Source organism: Azolla caroliniana, unplaced genomic scaffold (genome assembly GCF_043228905.1).
Source record: "Azolla caroliniana isolate FFs.n. ecotype wild unplaced genomic scaffold, voAzoCaro1.0.p SCAF_14, whole genome shotgun sequence".
NCBI classification, from domain to species: domain Eukaryota; kingdom Viridiplantae; phylum Streptophyta; class Polypodiopsida; order Salviniales; family Salviniaceae; genus Azolla; species Azolla caroliniana.
This window is the reverse complement of record NW_028230449.1, coordinates 15,055,142-15,078,064: the sequence shown is the minus strand read 5'-3', so window position 1 is coordinate 15,078,064 and position 22,923 is coordinate 15,055,142. Positions and strand designations below refer to the sequence as shown.

General features: G+C 37.5%; 1 protein-coding gene across 1 annotated transcript; it reads left to right on the top strand.

The window, feature by feature from the left end:
- Positions 1-12,939: 12,939 nt before the first annotated feature.
- Positions 12,940-20,383, top strand: LOC147855563 (ABSCISIC ACID-INSENSITIVE 5-like protein 4). The gene is made up of 4 exons (XM_087330047.1): positions 12,940-14,561; positions 18,721-18,792; positions 19,255-19,284; positions 19,959-20,383. The coding sequence occupies exons 1-4, from the start codon at positions 13,209-13,211 to the stop codon at positions 20,058-20,060; spliced, it is 1,557 nt and encodes a 518-aa protein (XP_087186173.1). The 5' UTR covers positions 12,940-13,208; the 3' UTR covers positions 20,061-20,383.
- The last annotated feature ends 2,540 nt before the right edge of the window (positions 20,384-22,923 follow it).

Below are 22,923 nucleotides of genomic sequence, written 5' to 3'. Positions count from 1 at the left end.
AAGAAGGAAGTTGTTTAGATGTATTTGTTGGATAAGTTGTTCGTCCAATCTATATTACAACTTGCCTAGTACTAGTTTAGTACACACTATACTTGTAGTACACTGTTGACTATTAGTACTATTTGTGTAATTTGGGAATTAGTTGTGTAGTACATTGTTCACGATTAGTACTAGTTATATAATTTGGAAACAAGGTGTATAGTAAATTGCTGAAGATTAGTACAGTTTGTGTAATTTGGAAATGAGGTGTGTCAAACACATATCACGTTTAGTACTAATACTATTGAAGATTAATATTGTGTGTAATTAGTACTAGTTATGTAATTAGGTGTGTAGAACACATATCACGTTTAGTATTACTTGTGTGCAAAATACCAGGTTAGTAACTAAAGTCTAATCTACATTTGTTGGATTAGATGTTAGTCCAATCTATATTACAACGTGCCTAGTACTAGTGTTAGTACACACTATACTTGTAGTACATTGTTGACGATTAGTACTAGTTGTGTAACATCTCTTCTGAGTAGTACATTGTTGACGATTAGTAATAGTTGTGTAATTTGGGAACTAAGTGAGTAGTACATTGTTCACGATTAGTACTAGTTGTGTAATTTGGGAACTAAGTGAGTAATACATTGTTCACGATTAGTACTAGATGTGTAATATGGGAACTAGGTGTAGCCTAATGATTTAGTAATGTAGTTCTTGTGACCTACATTGTATTTTTTATATCATGGTACTAACGTTGAAGGTTTTTTTGTTTCTTGCAATGAATGTTGTAGTGTCAAGCCCCTGTGCCTAAACCCTCGGTATCTGCTGCACATTCCAAGGTTCAGGGACCATCATTACCAGTAACCTATGAGTTTTATGATGAAGATGAATGTATGAGAAGGGCCATTGGAGCAGTGGAACATATGCTTCTACAAACAAATTCCCCAAGCTCCGGTCAACATCAAAACAATCCAGGTAACACAAATTGAGTTAGCATATCTTAATTCTCATTTGTGTGTATGTTGAATGCCTAATGTCTTTAAAAAAGAGCCCACTAAGAAGAGGAATGTTGCAAGAAAGTTGTATGGAAAGGGCAAGAAAGGCAGAGTTGAATGCAATGGTGAGTCATATATGTTCTCACCGAGAGAGAGACTGCATAGTGGACGACGACAAGAACCTCGTTGTTATACTCCAATTCTCTCTGAATTGGACCTAGGACCTAGGACACGGCAAGCTCGACATGAAGGTGGTTGAGGGATGGGCAATAGCAATCGAGAGGTTCAGGAAGGGTTACATCAACCGATCAATTGTAGTAGTCTACAAAGAGGGAGTCGTGGAGGTGGGACTCAGAGTTGAAGGACTCGTCGGTAGTAAGGCCAAGGGGGACGGGAGTTATGAGGAGGAGAAGAAGAGTAGGAGGAAGTGGTAGTGATGTTTTTTGGGTTTCTTCGCACCTCTAAAGGTTTTTTGTCCCAAACTGGTTTAGGCCAAGCCAGTTTCGCCTAAATCGAACCGTTGTTTATTCCTAGTTTTGTGCATGTGGTTTTGTTTTAGTTGTTTTCAATGCAATTTTAATATGTAAAGTGGATCTACGAAAAAGTAAAGCATTTAATAAATTGTTGCCCTATTGGTAAATACAATTGGGGCCTTCCTTTAGGGTGCAAGGTTCAAATATTGCCTTACATCAATTCATCTTTGTGGCACATTCGGCTTATTTGTACTACTATTTTATTTATTGTCTCGGGTGATTTCACACTATGTGTCGAAAACATCATGGCATTGTGCTCTTGAAAATTAAAAATGAAGTGACCCCGTCTCAAGAAATAGGAGCATGTATAACTAATGTTTATTGACTTGAAGAAACTTGATCAGAAAAACACTTTTGGACCTTTTCAAGCTCTTTTCAAGTGGTTTTAGATATGTGACCCCCCATACTTCAACCTGATACATAATCATTGGTGTAATCAAAGAGTCAAACGTGTATATCTTGAAATAACAACATTTGATTGTTCTTAAATGCATAGTAGTAAACCTCAAATCTCAATTATGAATAAAGCCCATGTTACAAGTAGTCCAAAGCTTTAATAATCTAAAACCCATGTGTACTTACATATACATTATGGCGCGGCTTGTATTTGCACGTAATCAACTTTGGCATCAAGTTTTGGAATAAACATTGTGATGCATTCCCTCTTATGTGTTCAACTATGAACTAACATACAGGATATATAAGGTAGAAAATGTAAGAATTAATAGTACATCACAATCATCTATTCATTTTGCTATAACATTGCCCGAAGTAATCTAGAAAAACAACCAACCACATCTAGTGATAAAAAAAAGTCAACTATTGTATCTCATCGTAAAAGAACATTGCAAAAACTTCTTGAAAACAATAAAGAAACATGCTTCCACAATCAATCTAAATTTTATAACTTTAGGAAGTGCCAATGTATGAAGCAATTCGTTGAACTTTAATTGTATACTAATAAATTGAGATGCTTTTAAGAAAATGTAAACCAGGACACAAAAATTAAAAGTGTGCCTCATAATATTATACCAATCTATTAGCCCATCAAAGCTACCTCTCGTTATTGATATGATAATTTAGTGTACAATCTCACACATGCAATCAATATCATAAACCCTGAAACAAGGGTACTCCTCAAGATGAAACCAAGCACAGATGCACACGTCTCATATGCATTTCTCTTAAAGGGTTTATAGGATAAGATTTTTTCTAACTGCTTTTTAGAGGTCCTCTACATGGTTTAATGCTAAATACTCAAAAAGCGAGAACATTTTGAAGGTGCCTTTCATGGTTGTATATTTAGACCTTCATGTAACTAAAAAGTGGAGGCTTTTTCAAAGTTCGTAGAAAACTTACATGAGCTTGGGATTGGTTATATGCTTTTTGCCCCGTATTTATCTTTATGAAAGAACAAAAATATTATTATCTTGGAGTTGGCGTCACATGATGAATGGGATGGTATCATGGTTATACCAATTTTGCCAATCTCAAGATCAATGAAATCCTATATTAATATCTTCAATAAAGGTTAAGCCACCGATTCTACCAACACTAGTTGTTCCAAAAGAATGCAATGAGCTTGAAAAAAGCAATGAAAAAGAAAATATTATGTATTTGTCTTAAGATTGAGTGCCAAGGTTCTTGTTTATTTATCCACTGAATGAACAAAGAGAAGTGGATCATGGCATTCTTGCTTACTTGCAAGGTGCACACTCCTTTCAATAGTGAGGTACGAATGCGCAATGACACAATTGTACACATAATGAGGTGGCAATGTGTGGATCTATAAATCATCACAAGAAACAAAATGTGAGTCATTTTGCAATAAAGAAAAATGGAAAACTTTGCATTTGTAGATGTGTCATATGAGAGACCTTGAGCATTCTCTAACGACTTATCATTTCATAGGTTCCCGTTAAGGAAATTTCGTATTTAAATATATAGTCATGATGGTGTAATGTTAACAATTGCTTAGGTTTGTGGGTTCAAGACTCAAGTCTTATGCAATGTCCCTGATGTAAATGGTATTCATGTTTTCAAATTGAGATCGTGTGCATAAACAATTTGCTCCTAAAAATGGTTTTATTGAAAGGAACGCTGAAAAATAAGACGTGATGTGTAATAGCACAATGTGCTAGCACCTTCATATCAATACGATAGGTACATATCAATTAAAAAATAATACAATTGTTAAATAGGAATTTGGAACCAATATCAATCATGAATGAAACAACAAACATAGGATGCCTCCACATAGGATCAAGAACAAGGTCAGAAATCTCCTTAGGTTTAATCGTTAAAGTTTTTATTTTTTCCAAAAAAAAACTCCTTCCATTAGTTATAAAATTTTACGAATGAAATGATTATGTACAAATCCCTGTAGGGACGCGATAGTTCCATCTTATGTGGATGCCCACTAACTCAAGAAAGGGAGAGGACGACCATTGTTGGATAAAGGCTATTCGTTGTCTTTCAACTCCATCGGAGATGCCCTTGAGGCCATCATATTGGCTCTTTAGAGTGGCTACAATTTCACTCCATATCTCTTGTAGTAACATTGTTGGATGCACGGTTTGGTTGGAGAAGACCCATCTACACCGTTGTTTCCATAGAATCCAAAGAGTTATTGGGCTGACCAATTCCAACACAACTTGAGATTTGTCATTAATAGGAGTTGAGTGGACATTGTCGATGGTGGAGAAAAAAACCTCTTGTGCTTTTATCACCAAAGTCGTCCCCTCCTCCTGATGCTCGTATCTGCCAACTGGGGTCTGCCATGATAGCCAACATATATTTCCCCACTTGATTGAGCCTTGCACCTGGCATAATTGCAACAAGCAGCCAACCCCCCACCATATTCGATGGGATGTTGGGCAGTCCCACAGAGCGTGTCGTATTGATTCTACTATATTTGGACACTTTACACAATTAGGAGAGCTAAGGTTCCCACGTTGCCATGCTCCCACCAGTAGTGACTTATGTATTAATAGCCACTGGAATGTGGTAATTCGCCTCGCGTGTTGTTGTTTCCAGACTTTCTGCCAAAACTTGGTGATAATTGTGTGAGGAACTTGATATGTGTGCCAGACCTTTGCAACAGCCGGCTCTCAGGCAGTTTGAGCAGCTAGGATGTGGTGACACCCAATCTAGTTGTGAATTGGAAGAACGGGATGGGTTTGCTTCCTTGCTTCGCGTAAGGATCACGCCATGTCCATTGCAAAGGGTCCCAACTGACCTTGCGTAGCCATGTGTTTTCATGAGTACATATGTGCCAATCGGGTTGTACTTTGATCGGATCAGGATCTACAATCCATTTATGACCAGTATACACGAGTACTCGAATTGCATTATTCTGTGTTGGTGGCTCAATGTCTCACAATTCAGAGCCTTCGATCCTGTCTGGTGATCCCCTACCTCTCGGGATCAAAGATCCCTCCTCCTCGTAGCCTATCCATTTCTCCATTGTCGTCCTATGAGTAGCAGCTTCCCTAATCAATAGAGCATTATTGATTTCTGATTTCATAGTCCATCTGCCCCTGATGCCATGGAGTATGTTGGCTTGATCTTGTAGTGGCAGTGACATAAACCGTCTCCAACATTCTATACTTTTTCCCGGACCTTCTACAATGTATCCCCATGACAACCCCTTACTTGATCCAAGTAGTTGATTAGATTCATCCTTGATACATGGGTTCCATAGGATACGTTGATACATGGGTTCGGAACTTGGTTGATCGCACTTGAGCCCTCATCTAATGTCACACCATGCCTTCCACATGGATACACTGAATCTATCCTCCAATTGGCAGGAGAAACTAGGTTTGAGATCCATGTTTAGAATCCATCCTGTTTGGGGGACCCAATTAACCCCTTTTCGTGGCCTAAAGTAAGCGAAACATAACCGCAGTAGCATTTTCCAACAGTCATTTCCTGGTTGGAGTCCTTGCACCACAAATTTGGCAAGTAAGGCTTTTGATTGTGAGAGGGGATCAACTAGACCCAATCCCCCTCTCGACTTAGGTGTTGTGAGTACAGGCCACGCCACCTTGACGCGAGTTACATTATCTTCCTTACCATACCAAATGTAGTTGCGTACCAGTTGTTGAATCTGATGTATATTGTCCTTGGAGATTGTCCAACAGGATAGATTGTACCATGTTGTTGCGAGTAGTACCTGGTTTGCCACTGTGATGCGACCCACTAACGATAGTTTTTTCGAACTCCAATGTATCAACTTTTGTCGAATGGAATGGATAACAGGTGCAACCATAGTCTCCGGCGGTATGTTGAAACCAATTTGGAAACCCAAGTATTTGGTGCTCGCTCCTTGATTGATCCATTTGAAATCGGGATGTGGGTTCCACGCAGGATGTGTTTCATGAGAAAGCCATATAGCACAGGATTTGTGCCAATTGATCATGGCATTGGATCTCTTGCAAAATACGGCTAACCCACTTTCGAGCTTTTGTAGGTTTTCCAAGTCCCCTTGCAGGTAGACCATTGTGTCATCTGCAAATTCTATATCCAGGATGCTTTGATGAGAATGAGGCATGGGAAGACCACATAGGTTGAGATGTCGCGAGTTGAGAAAGCAAGAGAGTGCCTCGGCGTATAATAGAAATAAGGATGGAGCTAGTGGGCATCCTTGTCGTACAGATCGGGATATTCGGAAAAAGGGGCCCCTTTCACCTGCTAGTGAAACGCAACTATTGTCGTTCCTATAAAGTCCTACAATGCCTTTGATCCATGTCTCTTGAAAGCCGAGTTTCCCCATCACACTTTCAAGAAAGTTCCAGCAAACCCTTTCATATGCTTTCTCAAAATCTAGTAGCACCATCGCTACCTTGTTGTTGGTACGCTTGGCAAGGGCTAATGCTTCCCAGAATGAGAAGAGGTTGTCTAGGATGCTCCGATTTCTAACGAAACCCATCTGGGATGGATGAATGAGTTGAGGGAGAAGAGGTGTATTCATTTCCGTCGTGACTTTCTTGGGTATGCTTTGGATTTCTACCAACCAACAATACATTGATGTGAATTGTGCTTAAAGTTAGAAGAAACTAAACTTGCAAGTTTTTGCATTTGTGGCAACGAACAATTACTGAAGCAATTTGTTATTAAAGCTCAAAGAAGCGAAAGGGACAAACGAAACCAAATACACTACAATGAAGTTATTGGGAGATCTTATCATCATTGTCGATTTGAGACATATAAATTTACAACATTAAAGAGTTTATACATTAATTATTTAACTTTTTAATAGAAATATTTTAAACGACATGACATATTATTACAAAAGATCATTGTTGGAATAAATGCATTCTCATAATAACCTATTGATGACACTCATAACATGAAATATATCATTATGTATATTCACTTACAAGAGATTGGCAATATTCAACTCCAAATGATGGTCAAGGAGCATGAAAACACCCTTTCTTATGATCCTTCACCCCCACAACATCTAATGTTCATATAACAATGTCATGTGTCACACAAACTTTGTTTTCAACTCTTCTGCTTCTCACGAGGACCCTTTAGTGCTCTCAGACATTATGGCCAATACCTAGCATACATGTTATTGCCTTGAACTTGGAGGTTAATCAAAATTCATTAACCTACAACATGACATAACGTTTTTTTTATGTAGCTATGGATTAGTTTACAAATGGGTCAATGTCACTATACAAAACCTTATGATATTCCCATATTGTGCAACTTCTCGTCATTCAAGTACTCTTAAAAGAATGAGAACAAATTTACATTTGCTTATTAATAGCTACAAATGAGTTTACAAAAAAAACATATTGTTTTATTTAATGAGTACTCCATGCCGCATGAGGCTTATGGGGTTTGCCCCTAATGTCCCTAACATACTAGGAGTGGTTATAAGACTTGGATATTGTTAATGTCTCAAGGTGCAACATGCCTATTATAACAAGACTTGTTGGAAGCAGGGAAACCACTCACCATGATGTGAGTGTTGAAAATATAATAATCTGTGTGGTGTGCCTAACTTTTGAACATAGACGCGATGACAAAGATATAAAATAGGAATCATTCTTGCTCAAGAATTTAAAACATGCCATGATATTGATGGGAAAATTGGATATAGCAATCATCACATCACCTTAGGGGGAGCAACCCTAATAAAATACTTTGCACAAATCATACACTATATACTTGTATTAGAGATATATGATCATGTGCAACGATATACAGCCATAGTAAGTGAAATTAGATATATGAATCAAAGAACTAACCAAAATGATCATCGATATATAGCCATTTAGATATATAAATCAAAGAGCTAACCAAAACTGTTATAAATATATTTATGCTAACGAGTTAATCTTCCAACCTTTGTTTTAGGGGGAAATAACATTGTCATGTGTACATTGTATAAATTTGGGAATATAAAAAAATGAGACGAGATATGTTGGTTGGTTACCATGAATGATATGCAATATTTGCTTACAAGAGTGCTAAGATCCATGACTAGGTGGCATTTTGTGTCAAGAGTATATAATATATAAAGTTAAATATGTAAAAAGAGGGATTTGAATATGATTGGTTTAACGATGGAAGGGCGGAGATATTGTTAATTGTTCATGCATAACATGGTGATAGATATGATGGCATAATTGCTGATGTTATCAATGTCCAAAAATAGTCAAAGGTTTACATATCAACATTCATGTAAAGGAATTCTTAAGTACACGCAGCACTACATAGATATTATGTCATGTCTTCTCACAATGATGTGTATGCTCATCAATGACGAAGTTCCACATTAGATAAAAGGGCGCCCTTTCAGAATAGGAACGATATAGAAGCATTTAAACAATGGTTGTCCTAAAATATTGAAACCAATATAGGAGATTGATTTGACTCCATGGAATATTGAAAATGCACATAAGAAGTCGCATGTAGCTTAGAGTCGATACATAAGTAGACAAATAATATGATGTTAAATAATACGAGATGGCCCTAGGGGCAACATTTTTGAATTTCAGAAAGAAATCTATGTTTTAATTTATAGAGTATGCCTATGCAAATTCAATATCTAAATTAATGATAACTTAGAGCTCGCAAAAAAATTGTGTCCTCAATTATAGTATACCTTGACAAGAGTAGCACAAACCCTAAACCATGATCAATTAGCATAACATAGCTATGCGTGGAAAAAACTCGTGCAAGTACATAAGTAGACAAATAATATGATGTTAAATAATACGATATGACCCCTAGATATTATGAGATGGCCCTAGGGGCAACATTTTTGAATTTCAGAAAGAAAACTATGTTTTAATTTATAGAGTATGCCTATGCAAATTCAATATCTAAATTAATGATAACTTAGAGCTCGCAAAAAAATTGCATCCTCAATTATAGTATACCTTGACAAGAGTAGCACAAACCCTAAACCATGATCAATTAGCATAACATAGCTATGCATGGAAAAAACTGGTGCGAGTGTGGATAGCAGATCATGATCCATAATTACCTTTTGAATGTTCCTTTGAGTAGGGGACAAACTTCAACTTCCTCATGCATAGTAGAAAGCTATATTATTTATATCAGGTGCCAAGGTAATCAAATACACATGCATAAATGTTGCCCCCCCCATTCTATATCCTAGTTTTTATCTATTATTCTCTCTAATATGAGGATGTTTGTATTCCACGAAATGATTACAAAGTTTGAAATTCGATTTCCATATTTTCAGGCACGGAAAGTGGTAGACGGAAGTAAACTTTGAGATAACGAGTGACACTATTTTTTTGTGAAATATTTATTTATTTTGACACAAGATTCATCAAATTACATGTCATAGTTCCCAACCCAAGGGTTCAAAATAATAAACATTGTTGAGGCAATGATAATAATAATGTATACTTTAAAAAGGAAGTGAGGTAATGCAAAGTAGTGTACTAAACAATGCGTTGATTGGTGTGAAACGAATCTAAACAAATGAGTGGAAGCGGGAAAGAATGTGAGTGTACATTTAATTAAATACTAATCACGGGCTTTATGTAATTAGTGGCATTTATTTAATATAGAACGTCTCTAACTTTCATATGTATATTTGCGCTTTTAGGCATGTCATATTTCTGGACAGCTCATCCTTGGCACATGGATTGTGCAAGAGATGGGTTCACTTTATTGCTTGTTTGACAACTCACTTTTATGTGGGGAGAGACTGATCTAATGACATGACTTTTTTATAGTATTAGTGATAGCCAGTTAATACAAAAGAGCGTTTATAACTTTCATATGTTCTAGCTTTTCGAAGAGTCTCCAAGATTTAGAGTATTCATATTTCTCGGTAGCTCGTATTTTCACGCATGGATATTGCAAAATAAGAGTCAAATTGCTTTGCTTTGTATATATCGTTGTGAGAGGGGGGGGGGGGGGGGGGGAGGATTTGTTAGATCACACCAAAGAAGAAATAATGTAGACTTTAAAAAGAATCAGCGAAGGGATAAAGTATATTCCATTGATATGAGAGGAAAGGGAACATCCTGTTAGGGCCAAACTCTCTCCTCACATAATTAACACAACAAACATGATTAATTAAATAAAGCTCGGAGAATGATGGAGTATTACCATCCACAAAAATGTAATCCTAAGTTGGGACCCATCGACTATATAAACAACCCATACAATGCTTGACAACCTTTGGTGCATACCTTAATATTACAATCAGAATGATATGCATAGTTCTATGGATCAAGCCATAGGCTACCACTTTTGAGGAGGTAATCCATAACCATCTCGGTTAATGGTTATGTGGTAACCTTATGACTAACTGATTTGTACAACTAGACATCGAGAATAAAAAAAGACCTTCATGTAAGATGGATACCCAAATGGGTAATTGAAAATGTTTGGGTATTCTTGGACATGCTTAAGCTTGATTGGCATGATGCAAGTGCCTTCCTTGTCCTCTTTATTATTTATTTGTCCCCCTCACTTTTATTACAACCAATGATTTTGTTTTGTTTGGGTCGCATGTTATGTTATTCCTCATACTTCCTATTTGTCCACTCATCTCTTCTTTTTGTTCATTCACAAGTAAGCCAAAGAGTTGTCCGCCTACATTTTATTGTGACCAATGGCCTCAACGTGGATTTTCATCCTATGTTTGGTTGGAATGAGAACTCAATAAACTCCTAATATAATATGCAAGGGTAATGTCAAATTTAATGAAAATGTAATCAAACTCCTTGTCTATTTTACCTTCAATTCACATGATTGATTATACAACGAGAGAATTATGGTGGGCAGATAGATATCTTTATGATGTTTCCAAGAGACCGATTGTGATCAATGAAGTAGGGCCTAGCGCATGGCAAGGATCAAATGCAAAGTTCTCTCAATTTTTTGAGAGAGATTAGAATAAAATAGATGTTTTATCGTCCATCATGGGTCCAAATTCGACCTATGCACCATTGTATTTGACTGGGGGTTAATATTTTGAGGTAAAAGTATGACACTTACATTATTGTGCCCATCTAACAAGTCATCATATCTCTTGTGAATTACCTAATACGTTGAGCATGCGATAAGTAAATGACATTCATTCATCTGCCAAGTTTTCATTACATACCTTGCATATCTTCATATTTGGGTGATAGATGAATGTCCATGGGATAGTAATTGTGATATATGCGACGGAACCTTGCCCATGGTTCAATGTCCTGAGAGAGAGAGAGAGAGAGAGAGAGAGAGAGAGAGAGAGAGAGAGAGAGAGAGAGAGAGAGAGAGAGAGAGAGAGAGAGAGAGAGAGAGATATTAACGTCTTCTAAGGCCAAAATTGGCCCATGAGACATGGGATTTGGTCGAATGGAAGTCGGCTGAATAGAAGTTTGAACAAATACACACACACACACACACACACACAAAGCCCAGATGGATGTAACTCAATTAGTAAAGATGCTCAATGGAGACCAGGAGGTCATGGGTGTAGCCCCTACATTCCACTTAGCATTAGTAAATTAAGAGATATGCATGGGTGCCCATGGTGTAATGCCATGAGAGAGAGAGAGAGAGAGAGAGAGAGAGAGAGAGAGTCCAGATGGATGTAGCTCAATTAGTAAGGTTGCCAAATGGAGACCAGGAAGTCATGGGTGCAGGCCCTACATTCCACTTGGCATCTAGTAAATCAAGAGGATATGTATGGAATAATAGAGAGGTGGGAATTTGGGTTTCGAACCCTAGAGCTAGGTCTAATCGTCGTGTAACAACTTAATGGAGAGAGAGAGAGAGAGTCAATATGTTCAAAATGGTTGAATCAAATGATGAGATGGAGATATTGTTCCAAATTTTACGCTATTGGGGGCTACAACACAATTGGAATATGCGTAATGCTTTCATGTTTGATAATAGACATGGGGTGAAAGCCTATCTAAAGAAGCTGAAAGGTATTCTCATGTGGAATTTTTGGATGTTAGAGCATGCGGGGATCATTTCCTCAAATGCATATTCAGGTTTTTTAATGACATTACATGACGTCCCTCTCCCTACATAGGCATATGATAGGTAGAGGAGACTAAGAAGTGTTGTAACTAAGTGGTTTTTACATACAATTAATATAATTGTGTGCTTTTACCACAGAGAGAGAGAGAGAGAGAGCGAGAGAGAACTCAATTGATAAAGTTATCCAACGGAGACTAGGAGTTGTGTGTTCAACCCCAACATTCCACAACACCACCTAGAAATTTAGGCGAAAATAAGGTGTGTGTGATAGTCGAGTCAACCTTAGAGTTTGTAGTCTAACGACAAGGTACTTAAGAGAGAGAGAGAGAGAGAGAGAGAGAGAGAGAGAGAGAGAGAGAGAGAGAGAGAGAGAGAGAGAGAGAGAGAGAGAGAGATGGAGTTTCGGTGATGCTTATAGGAGCCACCTCGCGCAACGAAGTTGTGGTACAAGTTATAGGGAACGGATGAGCGGTTTTTGTCCAATGGAGAAATGAATACGAGTAAGACACTAATTGCATATGGATGAAATATGAGAGGTAAATAGACAGATAGACAGATAGATTTTTAACATCTATGGTAGACACGATTGTAATTTGTGATCTATGAGACTGGGTCTAGCCCATTGGGGGGAGAGAGAGAGAGAGAGAGAGAGAGAGAGAGAGAGAGAGAATGTGTGTTTTGGTGTTTGGCAGAGACAAGGTTGTTGGGTCTCTATGAAGTTTGCACCAAAAAGCAAAAAGCAAAAGGCCAAAAGCAGGAAGGGATAGAGAATGCAATCACAGCATTTGTCCGGACAAATGTGAAAAGGGCGATGGAAATCTACCTACGTGTCGAGAGCAGGAAAGGCGAAGAAGAAGACAAAAACAAGGAACAAATAGTGACCCTGTTCCTGCTCTTGAAACCTCCATAGCCTAAAAGAAAAAGCTTCAGGTCTTCCCATCAGGGAAAAGAGGCTGTGAGGTGGGAGAAAAGAAGAAAGATTTCTTCATCAGATTGAGAGAGAAGAGAAAAGAAGTCTCATCAGAGCTTCATTAGAGAGAGAGAAGAAGAGGAAGAAGAGGAAGAGGAAGAAGAGGAAGAGGAAGAAGAGGAAGAGGAAAAAAGAAGAAGAAGAAGAAGAGGAAGAGGAAGAGGAAGAGGAAGAGGAAGAGGAAGAAGAGAAACCCACCATATCCATAGCGAAAAGCTTGACCTCGGGTCCCCAATGGCCTTCCAGGGCCTCACAAATGAGAACAATTCGGTATTTTCTCTCACTTTTGAAGAGTTTCAGAACATCCTTGGCGATCCGGGTGCGAAGTTCGGATCGATGAACATGGATGAACTTCTCAGGAACATATGGACTGCGGAAGAGAATCAAGCAGCTATGGCTTTCGAAGGTCCCAATACCACTGGTATGAATAGTGCTATTAATAGTAGTGTTACTAACAATAGTGGTATTGTTTCTCAATTGTCTATTCAAAGACAAGGCTCTCTTTGCCTTCCTAGAACTCTTAGTACTAGAACAGTCGAAGAAGTATGGAAAAGCCTGAACATTCAACCGGAGATAAGAGAAGGTGAGGGTGTAAGCAATGCCTCTTTGCAAACACGCCAAATCACGCTGGGAGAGGTAACTTTAGAAGATTTTCTGGTTAAAGCTGGAATAGTTCAGAAACCCCCTATTCCACAAGAAGAGAATCATAAACCAGAGAATGAGAAGAATAAGAAGGAAGAAGAAGATTCTTCGTCTTCTTCTTCACATCAATTTGTTGGATCTACTATTACTAATTTGATGGGGGGTTCAATTCAACCCAACCTACCTTCACAAGGCTTTAATTTTCAACTTGATCAATCTCTATTAAGGTCACCACATAATCAACAAGCTCAACAAGGATATCATCAAACGAATGTTAGTGTTCCATTCATGGCTCAACAACATCAACCACCACAACCTAAGGAAACTTCAGATGTGAAGGCATGCTCCCCACATCATCAACAAGCGTACCATCAAATGAATATTCCATTCCTGACTCAACAACAATATCAACAGTCTAAGGAAGCTTCTGATGGGAGGTCAAGCTCAACACATCATCAACAAGGGTACCATCAATTGAATATGAACGTACCATTCATCTCCCAGCAACATCAACAACCGAAAGAAGCTTCAGATGGCAGGGCAAACTCACCACTCCATCAACAAGCTCAACAAGGGTATCATCAAATGAATGTGAATGTGCCATTCATGAACAAACAACCTAAAGAATGTTCAGATGTTAGCTATGGAGGAGGCGTTTTAGAGACATCTCCAAGACCATTATCTACCACTACAATGGGTGGTGTGTTAAGTAGTACTGGAGGAAATACTGGTGTGTGGCTTAGTGGAATGAGATATGGAGTAGCTTCTTCTCCAATAAGCCCGAGAACTGAAGACTCGAGCCCTACTTATGCAACGAATGGACAGGTTAATAGACATGGCAGAAAAAGGTGTTCGGAAGCCCCTGTAGAGAAAGTTATCGAAAGAAGGCAACGGAGGATGATAAAAAATAGGGAATCTGCGGCTCGCTCTCGAGCAAGGAAGCAGGTAAATCACACCCTCACCCTTGTGTTTTGAGGTATTTTTCTTTATTAATTGGTATGAGTTTCCCAAGTGCTTCTAGGATTTACAAAGAAATTAATGAATCAACAAAGAGGGAGGCCAGAGATAGTTTCTCCATCCAACCAAAGGTTAAATAGCTTTTGGTCCTAGAATAGCAAAGCTACAGGAATAATGAATCAGAAGGAGAGAAGACATAGAGTCTACCAAAGAAGATCACTGTCATAATATTCACACTTGTATCTTAGACTTGTCTATGACCCTGCATGGATAGAAGCAATTATATTGCTACTCACATAATCTCCATAGGTACCTTGGACACAATCTTCAATGGTGGAAATGAGAACCAGGAAAGAGAAGATCTTGCATAAAGGTTGCTGGTTCTTCTATAACTATAAACCTAGTAGTATGTACAGGCCATAATTATCTTGTGTTGAGTAGATTTATGGATTTGTGGGTGCCACAGTGGAACTGCCTAATTTCTGGAGTGGTAGATGATGGAGGAACAAAAAATGACAATTATGGTAATTAAATTATTAAACAGACTGAAATTAAACAGGGATTCCGGTATTATATAGTGGATAGCTTGCAAATACAATAATAGAGGTAGACTAACCCCCCTATTATCCGTGAACTCAATGCATGCAAATGGCATGCGGTGCTCATGCTTATTTCTCACCACCCCCTTAGTGTAATCCTTAGCCCAAATTATCATTCCTATACACAACATCACAACCATAAATTTGCTTGGTCTAGCTATAGTGCAGCATCTGACACCTGACTGGGTACAGCCAGATGATTATATTGATAGTTTGTGGCACTTTGAATGTTGAAGGTTCTCATGTTAAGTTTTTATGATAATTTGTGAATATAGTATCAGGTCCCAAACATGATGGATAGTTGACCTTGATGACCACATAGGATGTTCGTGTCTAGTGTCTAGCAATAACCACCTTCATGTAGTGTATTCAAGATTTAGATGGCTCCAATGGAGCTATTCTTGGCTTACTCATATTGGGGAATGTTCTTTTAGTTCTCCTTCGTCTGGAAAATCTATATTTCCAACTATGGGAAATGACGGTTATGGAAATTCAAAATTTCTTTGCTGTTTATTTAAAGCCCATCAAAGTTCTCAATATTGAGAATGATGACGAGCTTACAAGGACATTGATAGTGAATGATGATCATTCAGATTGTTGAGTCTATAGCTTCCTCTCATCACTATTGGCTACATGTAGGATGTATGTTTGATTATGATTTTTATTTATTCTGATACATTGACACATATTCAGCATTTGTTTTTCAATTTTTCTAGTTGATTAGTAGTTTTCATATATTGTTCAAATGTCTGACACTAGCTTAGAATGTAGCACTTTTATGTAATATCCTCTACCTTCTTCATCTTCATAGTGTGCGATAAATCATATTTCATTCCAACAGTTCAACAACGAGATCTGTATTTTGGTCCAAAACCAGTGGGGCAGACCTGTTTTAATCTACTTCGTTTTGAATCAACATATCACTGTTGGGATTTTGCAAAAGATTCCCTACACTTAAGAGAGCTGCTCAATACCTTCTTCCACAGGGTACATGTCTATCCACAGTCTGCTCCATCACATTTAAGTTCACAATCAAGCTCAATTCACCCTTTTGCTTCACTAAAGGCTTTTCATTTGATCCAGTGACCCCCTTACTCAAACTCATTATGATGACCCTCATGGCACTTCCCCCCCTTAAGTGATCATCGAAGGATTGTGATGGACATATGTTCTACCATCTGACAGTAATTCCATCAATGGGATCCCCTCCTTGTGTTTCATGCTCCCCATGTAGACTGATTGGAATAACTTGAAAGGAAGCTTTCTTGAATTGTGATACTTTATCTACTCTGCAGTGAACTACTTTGAATTCAGTATTTGTTGCATGTTTTATGAAGATGTTAGAACTTTTTCTGAATCTACCAACATTCTTTTGCTCTCTCAGCTTTGTAATTTAAGTCGTTCCTATCTAGCCCGAATCTCATTTGTGATGACCTCTAGCATGACTTGATTTTGATGTGCAAGTGGATGTCATTTCTCTGCTCATTGACAGGACTCTTGACTAACTCAATTCATTTCCACACTGAGTTGATGGAAACTATTCTAATGCTGCCTCTTCTTCTAACCAATACCCTGCCTTTGTTTGATGCAAGATACTGGTATCTTGCCTTCCGTGGATCATGCTGTAGCTCTAGTTCAGCTCTCATTCTTCATAATCATTGGAAGCCTCCAACAATTCCACTTGTGCAGGACTGCTGTTTTCTTTCCCACATTGAATCAAACTTATCTCTAGACTATGATGCCATGTTAATCAGAGTGATCACACTCTGCAATACAGGAGATGAACAGAGGATGAGAATAGAATAGTGAACAGATAGTCAATTAATGAGAAGAGAAGATAGCAAATCACTTGTGATCACACTCCATAATACAGGAGATGAGCACAGAAGATAATAGAGTGGGGGACAGATAATCAATTAATGAGAAGAGAAGATAGCTCTCATTCTCCATGATCATCGGAAGCATCCAGCCATTCCACTTGTGTGGAACTGTTCTTTTCTTTCATATATTGAATATAACCTATCCCTAGACTATGATGCCATGTTACCGAGAATGATCACACTCTACAATACAGGAAATGAACACAGGAAGAGAATAGAGTGGTGAAAAGACAAATCAATGAGAAGAGAAGGTAGCAAAACACTTGGGTCTCCAACACTTGTGTAATAATATGTGATGCGCTCTTCATGAGCTTATGCCAGGTCCTTGAGTGCATCCGTAACCTGTCTCTAGACTATGATGAAATGTTAATGAGAATGATCACACTCTGCAATTCAAGAGAAGAGCACAGGAAGAGAATGGAGTGGTGAACAGATATTCAATTAATGACAAGAGAAGATCGCAAAACACTTGGACCTCCCCTCCCAGACTGGTGTAACAGAATATGATGCTTTGATCATGAACTTATAGCAGCTCCTTGAGTGCATCCATGCCTGGATCTCTCTCTCTCTCTCTCTCTCTCTCTCGGTTGATTCTATGAAGCATGTGATCATCGAGGATAGATTACGAGAACTAGTAAGGATGAAGTGGCAAGATGCTAAAATATCAAAATTGGAAATTTACATTGCAAATATTAACCTCCAATATTGGCCCCAATACAAGGTAAAATGCTAGAACGTATCCAATCGCATCTCACTACCGCCGTGAGCCTGGTTCTCAGAGAGCCTTAACACTTCATCGAACTCACACACACAAGTTAGGTGTATAGGCAGCATCATGGCATCATCACCCAATATGAAGATATGCAAGGTATGCAATGAAAATCCAGTGGAGGATGAATCACTTACTTATCACATGCTCAGTGTATAAGGTAATTCGTGAGAGATATGATGACTTGTTATAAGAGGCATGATAATGTGTCATACTCAAACGTCCACCAAAAAGGGTGAACACATATTTGCGTGCAGTATTTTCGTATAGAGAGTTTTTCTTCAGAGTAGTAAGCCCCTTTCTTAGGAAGGAGACACGTACAAGATTATATGTTGATTTGATCCCATAGGTCAAAATTGGCCTCCTCGTGGATGATAAAACATCTTATCTCCATCTCTGGCTGTTGTCTTTGTGGTTCACACCATAGCATTGAAGCTATAATTTTGAGAGAACCCAAGTTTGATCCTTGCGATGGACTTAGCCCAGTCTCATGGATCGTAGTCGGTCTATAATGAATATTAATAATTCGTGTGTCCGTCTGGGTATGGATAACTGGAAGCTACTCGATTTTGTATTCATGATTTGTCTCATAGATTTAGTAAAAGCTTCAACATTGTGGGTGCTCCCTTATATATATGTGTGTGTATATATATATATATGTCCCCATTCCTTTGGAATGTGACCTTATTCAAAGTGGCAGGTGAGACTCTTTACAGGCCCATGAATGCTGTCATCATAGTTTAATAAAAAAAGCTAATTGAATATCTTGGTTGATTTGGTATGATACAGTATTTTCTGAATTGTGACGAAGTGAAAAACATAATGAAAGAATAGAAAATTCTTTCTGTATACTAGTTGTCTTTGTGTATATATATACATACGGTTTGCTTGTTGAACAGGCTTACACAATGGAGCTAGAGGCTGAAGTTTCTCATTTAAAGGAAGAAAATATGAAACTTTTGCAGAAGCAGGTACTTATAATATAAATGGTTTTTGTGTTTTTCCTATAAATCATTATCAACAAGGCAAAAAGTCCACAAGACCTTTTGGCTTGATTGGTCATAATAATGAAAAAAAGCACCACATTTTGCTTTTGCCACTTAATTTGCAAACATAGCTCTAAATTGACCTTTTAAAACCATGTAGTGCGAATAAATTACAACAAGAAGTATAGAGGTGAATATATTTTGATAACAATAGAATCAAAGCATATTCAAGTCCAATAAAATGTGAAGTTGCACTACCAGTTTGTGTAGTAAAAAGTTTTATGCATTCCAGCATAGAAATACATGAATGCATACAAACATGATCTAACAGTTCTCTCTTACATTATACACCAACTGCACAAGTACTTGTGAAAATTAATGCATAATGAAGCACGAGTTCTTCCCTTCAGTCATCCCCATCTTACTTAAATTTTCTTCTCTCTATAGCAGGAAGAAGCAGACCGAAGAAAAAAACAGGTGTGTAACGAATTATATGCCTCCCTATATGATATATTTTTTAACACAAAGAGGAAGGAAAGGGTACCTTATGACTGTATGCATTTTTAAGTTCATTTTATTGGGTTTAACTAAATCTCTGACCTCCAATCCATCTTCCTGTTGAGCTGAGATGCTTGCCTTTGTAGCAGGATGAAGAAAATATTGGTGTGTTTCGTGTTGCTTTTGGGTAGATTGATTCTTTGTTTGGAGTCCCATGTGTGCATTTTTCTTTTGTCAGTCATTTCTTTGGAGTGGTGGCATATATGATGTAGTGTTCCCTCATGATATTCCATGATATTTCTATAGAAACCCTTATCATTTCAGTGTCTTTATGGTATTGGTTCCTTGGTCATTGATGATGTTGTTGCCAAGTTCATAACATTTTTTCCATGCCAAGTTCAGGTGACACTCACAGAGTTACCCAAATCTTGAAGATTGTTTGTTTGTGTTTCTGCGAAACTTGTTTTGCTTTCCTTTATATAAAAATCTATAGGTTTCTGCTTATCAGCCGTCAAACTGAACATGTGCTTTTTGTTCATCCATCTAAACTTTGGCAACTCAGAAGTCTTGTTAGTGTATATTCTCAACCAAATGATACTAAACGTGCATGCTCAAGTATTGTAACAAATGTTTTTTTTGTTTATATATACTAGATAATCGCCCAAACACCGTTGGTGGTGAAGGCCGGGGGTCGAATCTCTACATCTACTTCTTCTTCGTCTTCTTTAAGGAGGACATGTACGGGACCTTGGTGATGAAAAAGGGAGCGTAGGAATGCTCTGCACTTTTGTTCTAAGAGGAACAAATGTACCGATTCTTAATGCTGAACCGATATATTTCTAGAACAAGGTTTTCGACTTGTTATCTAATCATAAAAAAACATAGATAGATAGGTGTGGATGCAAAGAGTTTGCCCGAGTTCTTGCTCAAAAAATCATTTATTTGTAGCAAGAATCTAGATGAAAATGCTACATCACTCTGAATTGGCGCGGTGTGTGAACTATGCTTCTTATTCTTGTATCATATCTACTCAGGAAAATTGTGAGTTAATAATAAGAATAACAACTGTTTGGTTCCACAGCCCGATGCCAAAAAACTACATCAGCAGAAATGATTAGAAGTTGTTAATTGTTAGGCCGGCTGAATTTACGATATGAGTCGTAAATCCTCCTCTCAATTCATCAAGGCATATGATACTATATGCATCCATCATAGTTGTATCCTGTCATTTACTTTTCTGGTTGTAAAAGAGTGTGAAAGCCTTCCTAGTTTGACATCCAAGGGATTGTGTGGAGGTTAATTTACCATACCCTAACATGTTGGTTTCCGATTTTTAACATTAATCTGTAGTGCATATAAATTGCGGACTTGTGCATTCACAAAACATTCGTGATGTGATGGATATTAGGTTACTTTTACGTGGAAAACGACTGTATTAGATTCGCAGGTTGCTTTTTACTTTCAGCCTCTTTAAGATTCTTTCCATATAGAACTTGTAGGAACACCCCAAGCAGTGTGACAACATGAAGATCCATCTTTTAAGAAATTTGTTCAAGTTTGTGTATGAAGCTAATATATGCCGTGGTATTGTCAAGCCTTGATAGTCAAATGTATAGGTCGTTATCATGTAGAAAAAAACTGCTCATGTTCATAAGAACGACTTGGAACATGAGTATCATTTTTTCATTGGCTTCTCTTTGTAGATTTGACTATTGTTTGAGTTTAAGATTGGTAGCCATTCAATAAGATTTGCATACCAAGATCAAAACCTTAAGATTGGGAACCATTCAATAAGATTTGCTTACCAAGATCAAAACCAGACAAGATTATTTAGTTTTGCTAGAAAAATGCAAGGAAAGACTAGTATGGGTTACGAATTCTATTTGATTTTTGCAATAATTATGTTAACAGATGACTTTCGATTGAGATCCTAAACTTATTGCCTTTTAGGACTTGATTTGAAAGCTTAATAAATGAAGTAATGGACTAAAATCGTTGCAAAAGATAAGAAATGCAGAGAGAGAAAGAGATTACATATGCATCATTGGTGTGATTACATATGCATCATTGGTGTTTGCATATGATTGGCCCTAATGGTTTTCTTTGAAAAGTAAGCTTGACTATCATTGTCCCCGACTATATGAACTTTAATGATATTCCCATTTTCATGCAGTGGAAAAATGCTTTCCCTTATCATTGTGATCCCCCATGATGTAAAAAGTTGGATCACATTTCCATCTTTGTGCAATGGACGAATGTCTTCCATATACGTGTTGCTATTTTGGACATTTTCACAATATTGATACGCATTGTTGATGAATGAGATTTTCCAATGACTGTTGTAGAGGGGATAGAAGCAAAAAAGAAATGAAACACAAATAAGGATTTGTGGTTGAATATGCATGGGGGCCCTTTTGAGTATACAAAGCATTGTTGATTCCATGGAGTTTAGATTGCCATTTGGAAAAATCAAAAGATAGTGCGTGAAATTATCAAAGCGCTTCATGAAATTCTCCTTTTTTTCATCTCTTCAAAAGTGCTTGTATTTTTCATGAAAAAAAGTATACGTACGATTCATCAAGAATCTCATAAACTTGAAGATATCTATCTCCCAATTTTCTTCATTTCCCCAAATGACATTGGGTTTTCATTATTTCTGGTGAATGCGACAATTGAGCATTGAAAGAGAGCAAAAGCATATGAGTTTGACTACATTGGGTTTTCTGTTGTAATAGGAGAAAATAAGGGATATTGATTTCATGGTATATATGCTCAATCTAGAGACACATCTGATCACTTTTTCGAGGCCGATTGGGCACAACAATGTAAAGTTGAGTGCACAAGAGAGGAAAATGGAGTGAGTAAAGTATCATAAATAAGGTAAACATAAAAGTGGAGAATCATGTAAACAAAATATAATCTCATCAAAAGGGCTATTGTAAAAGGTGAAAATTTGAGTAAACAAATAGAAGATCATAACAAAAGGGTATCTTAAATTGGGAAAATCATGTAAGTAAAATATCATAAATACTCCATCCATGGCTCTAGGGTAAATTAAGGTTTTCATTGTCCAAACATCAAGTAACATGAAGACAAAACTTGTCTTTTTTTTTATAAATATCTCCACGTAGAAGGGACGAACTCTTGCCTCTTAGGGATGAACCTAAAGGAAACCCTAAACCCTAAACCAATTGAACTAGATCTCAATTTTGTTTCCCTGCCAATGTAACAATTGAGAATGAGCTAGTAACTCCTTTTATTATGAATTACATCGATCTCAACTATTTGATAATGTTCATTCAAAAATACAACAAAAGCCTCTAGCCAAGATCTTGCCACCTATTTAACGCCTATTGAACTTGAAGAGGAATGCTTCTGTTCAACCATTGTCACCACGATGCCCAAATCTCCATACTCCCTCCCACACACCAATCTTTCTTCTCAATAAAATGTTGCATCATATATTCCTACGGTTTGATATTGTCAACACATATCTCATATAGTAAACGGAAATCTACAAGACATCATAATGCATCTCCAATTTCAAAATCGTAGAATCACCGAAATGATCCCATGAAATCCATGTAATTCCCATATTTTCCCTCTTATGATGAACAT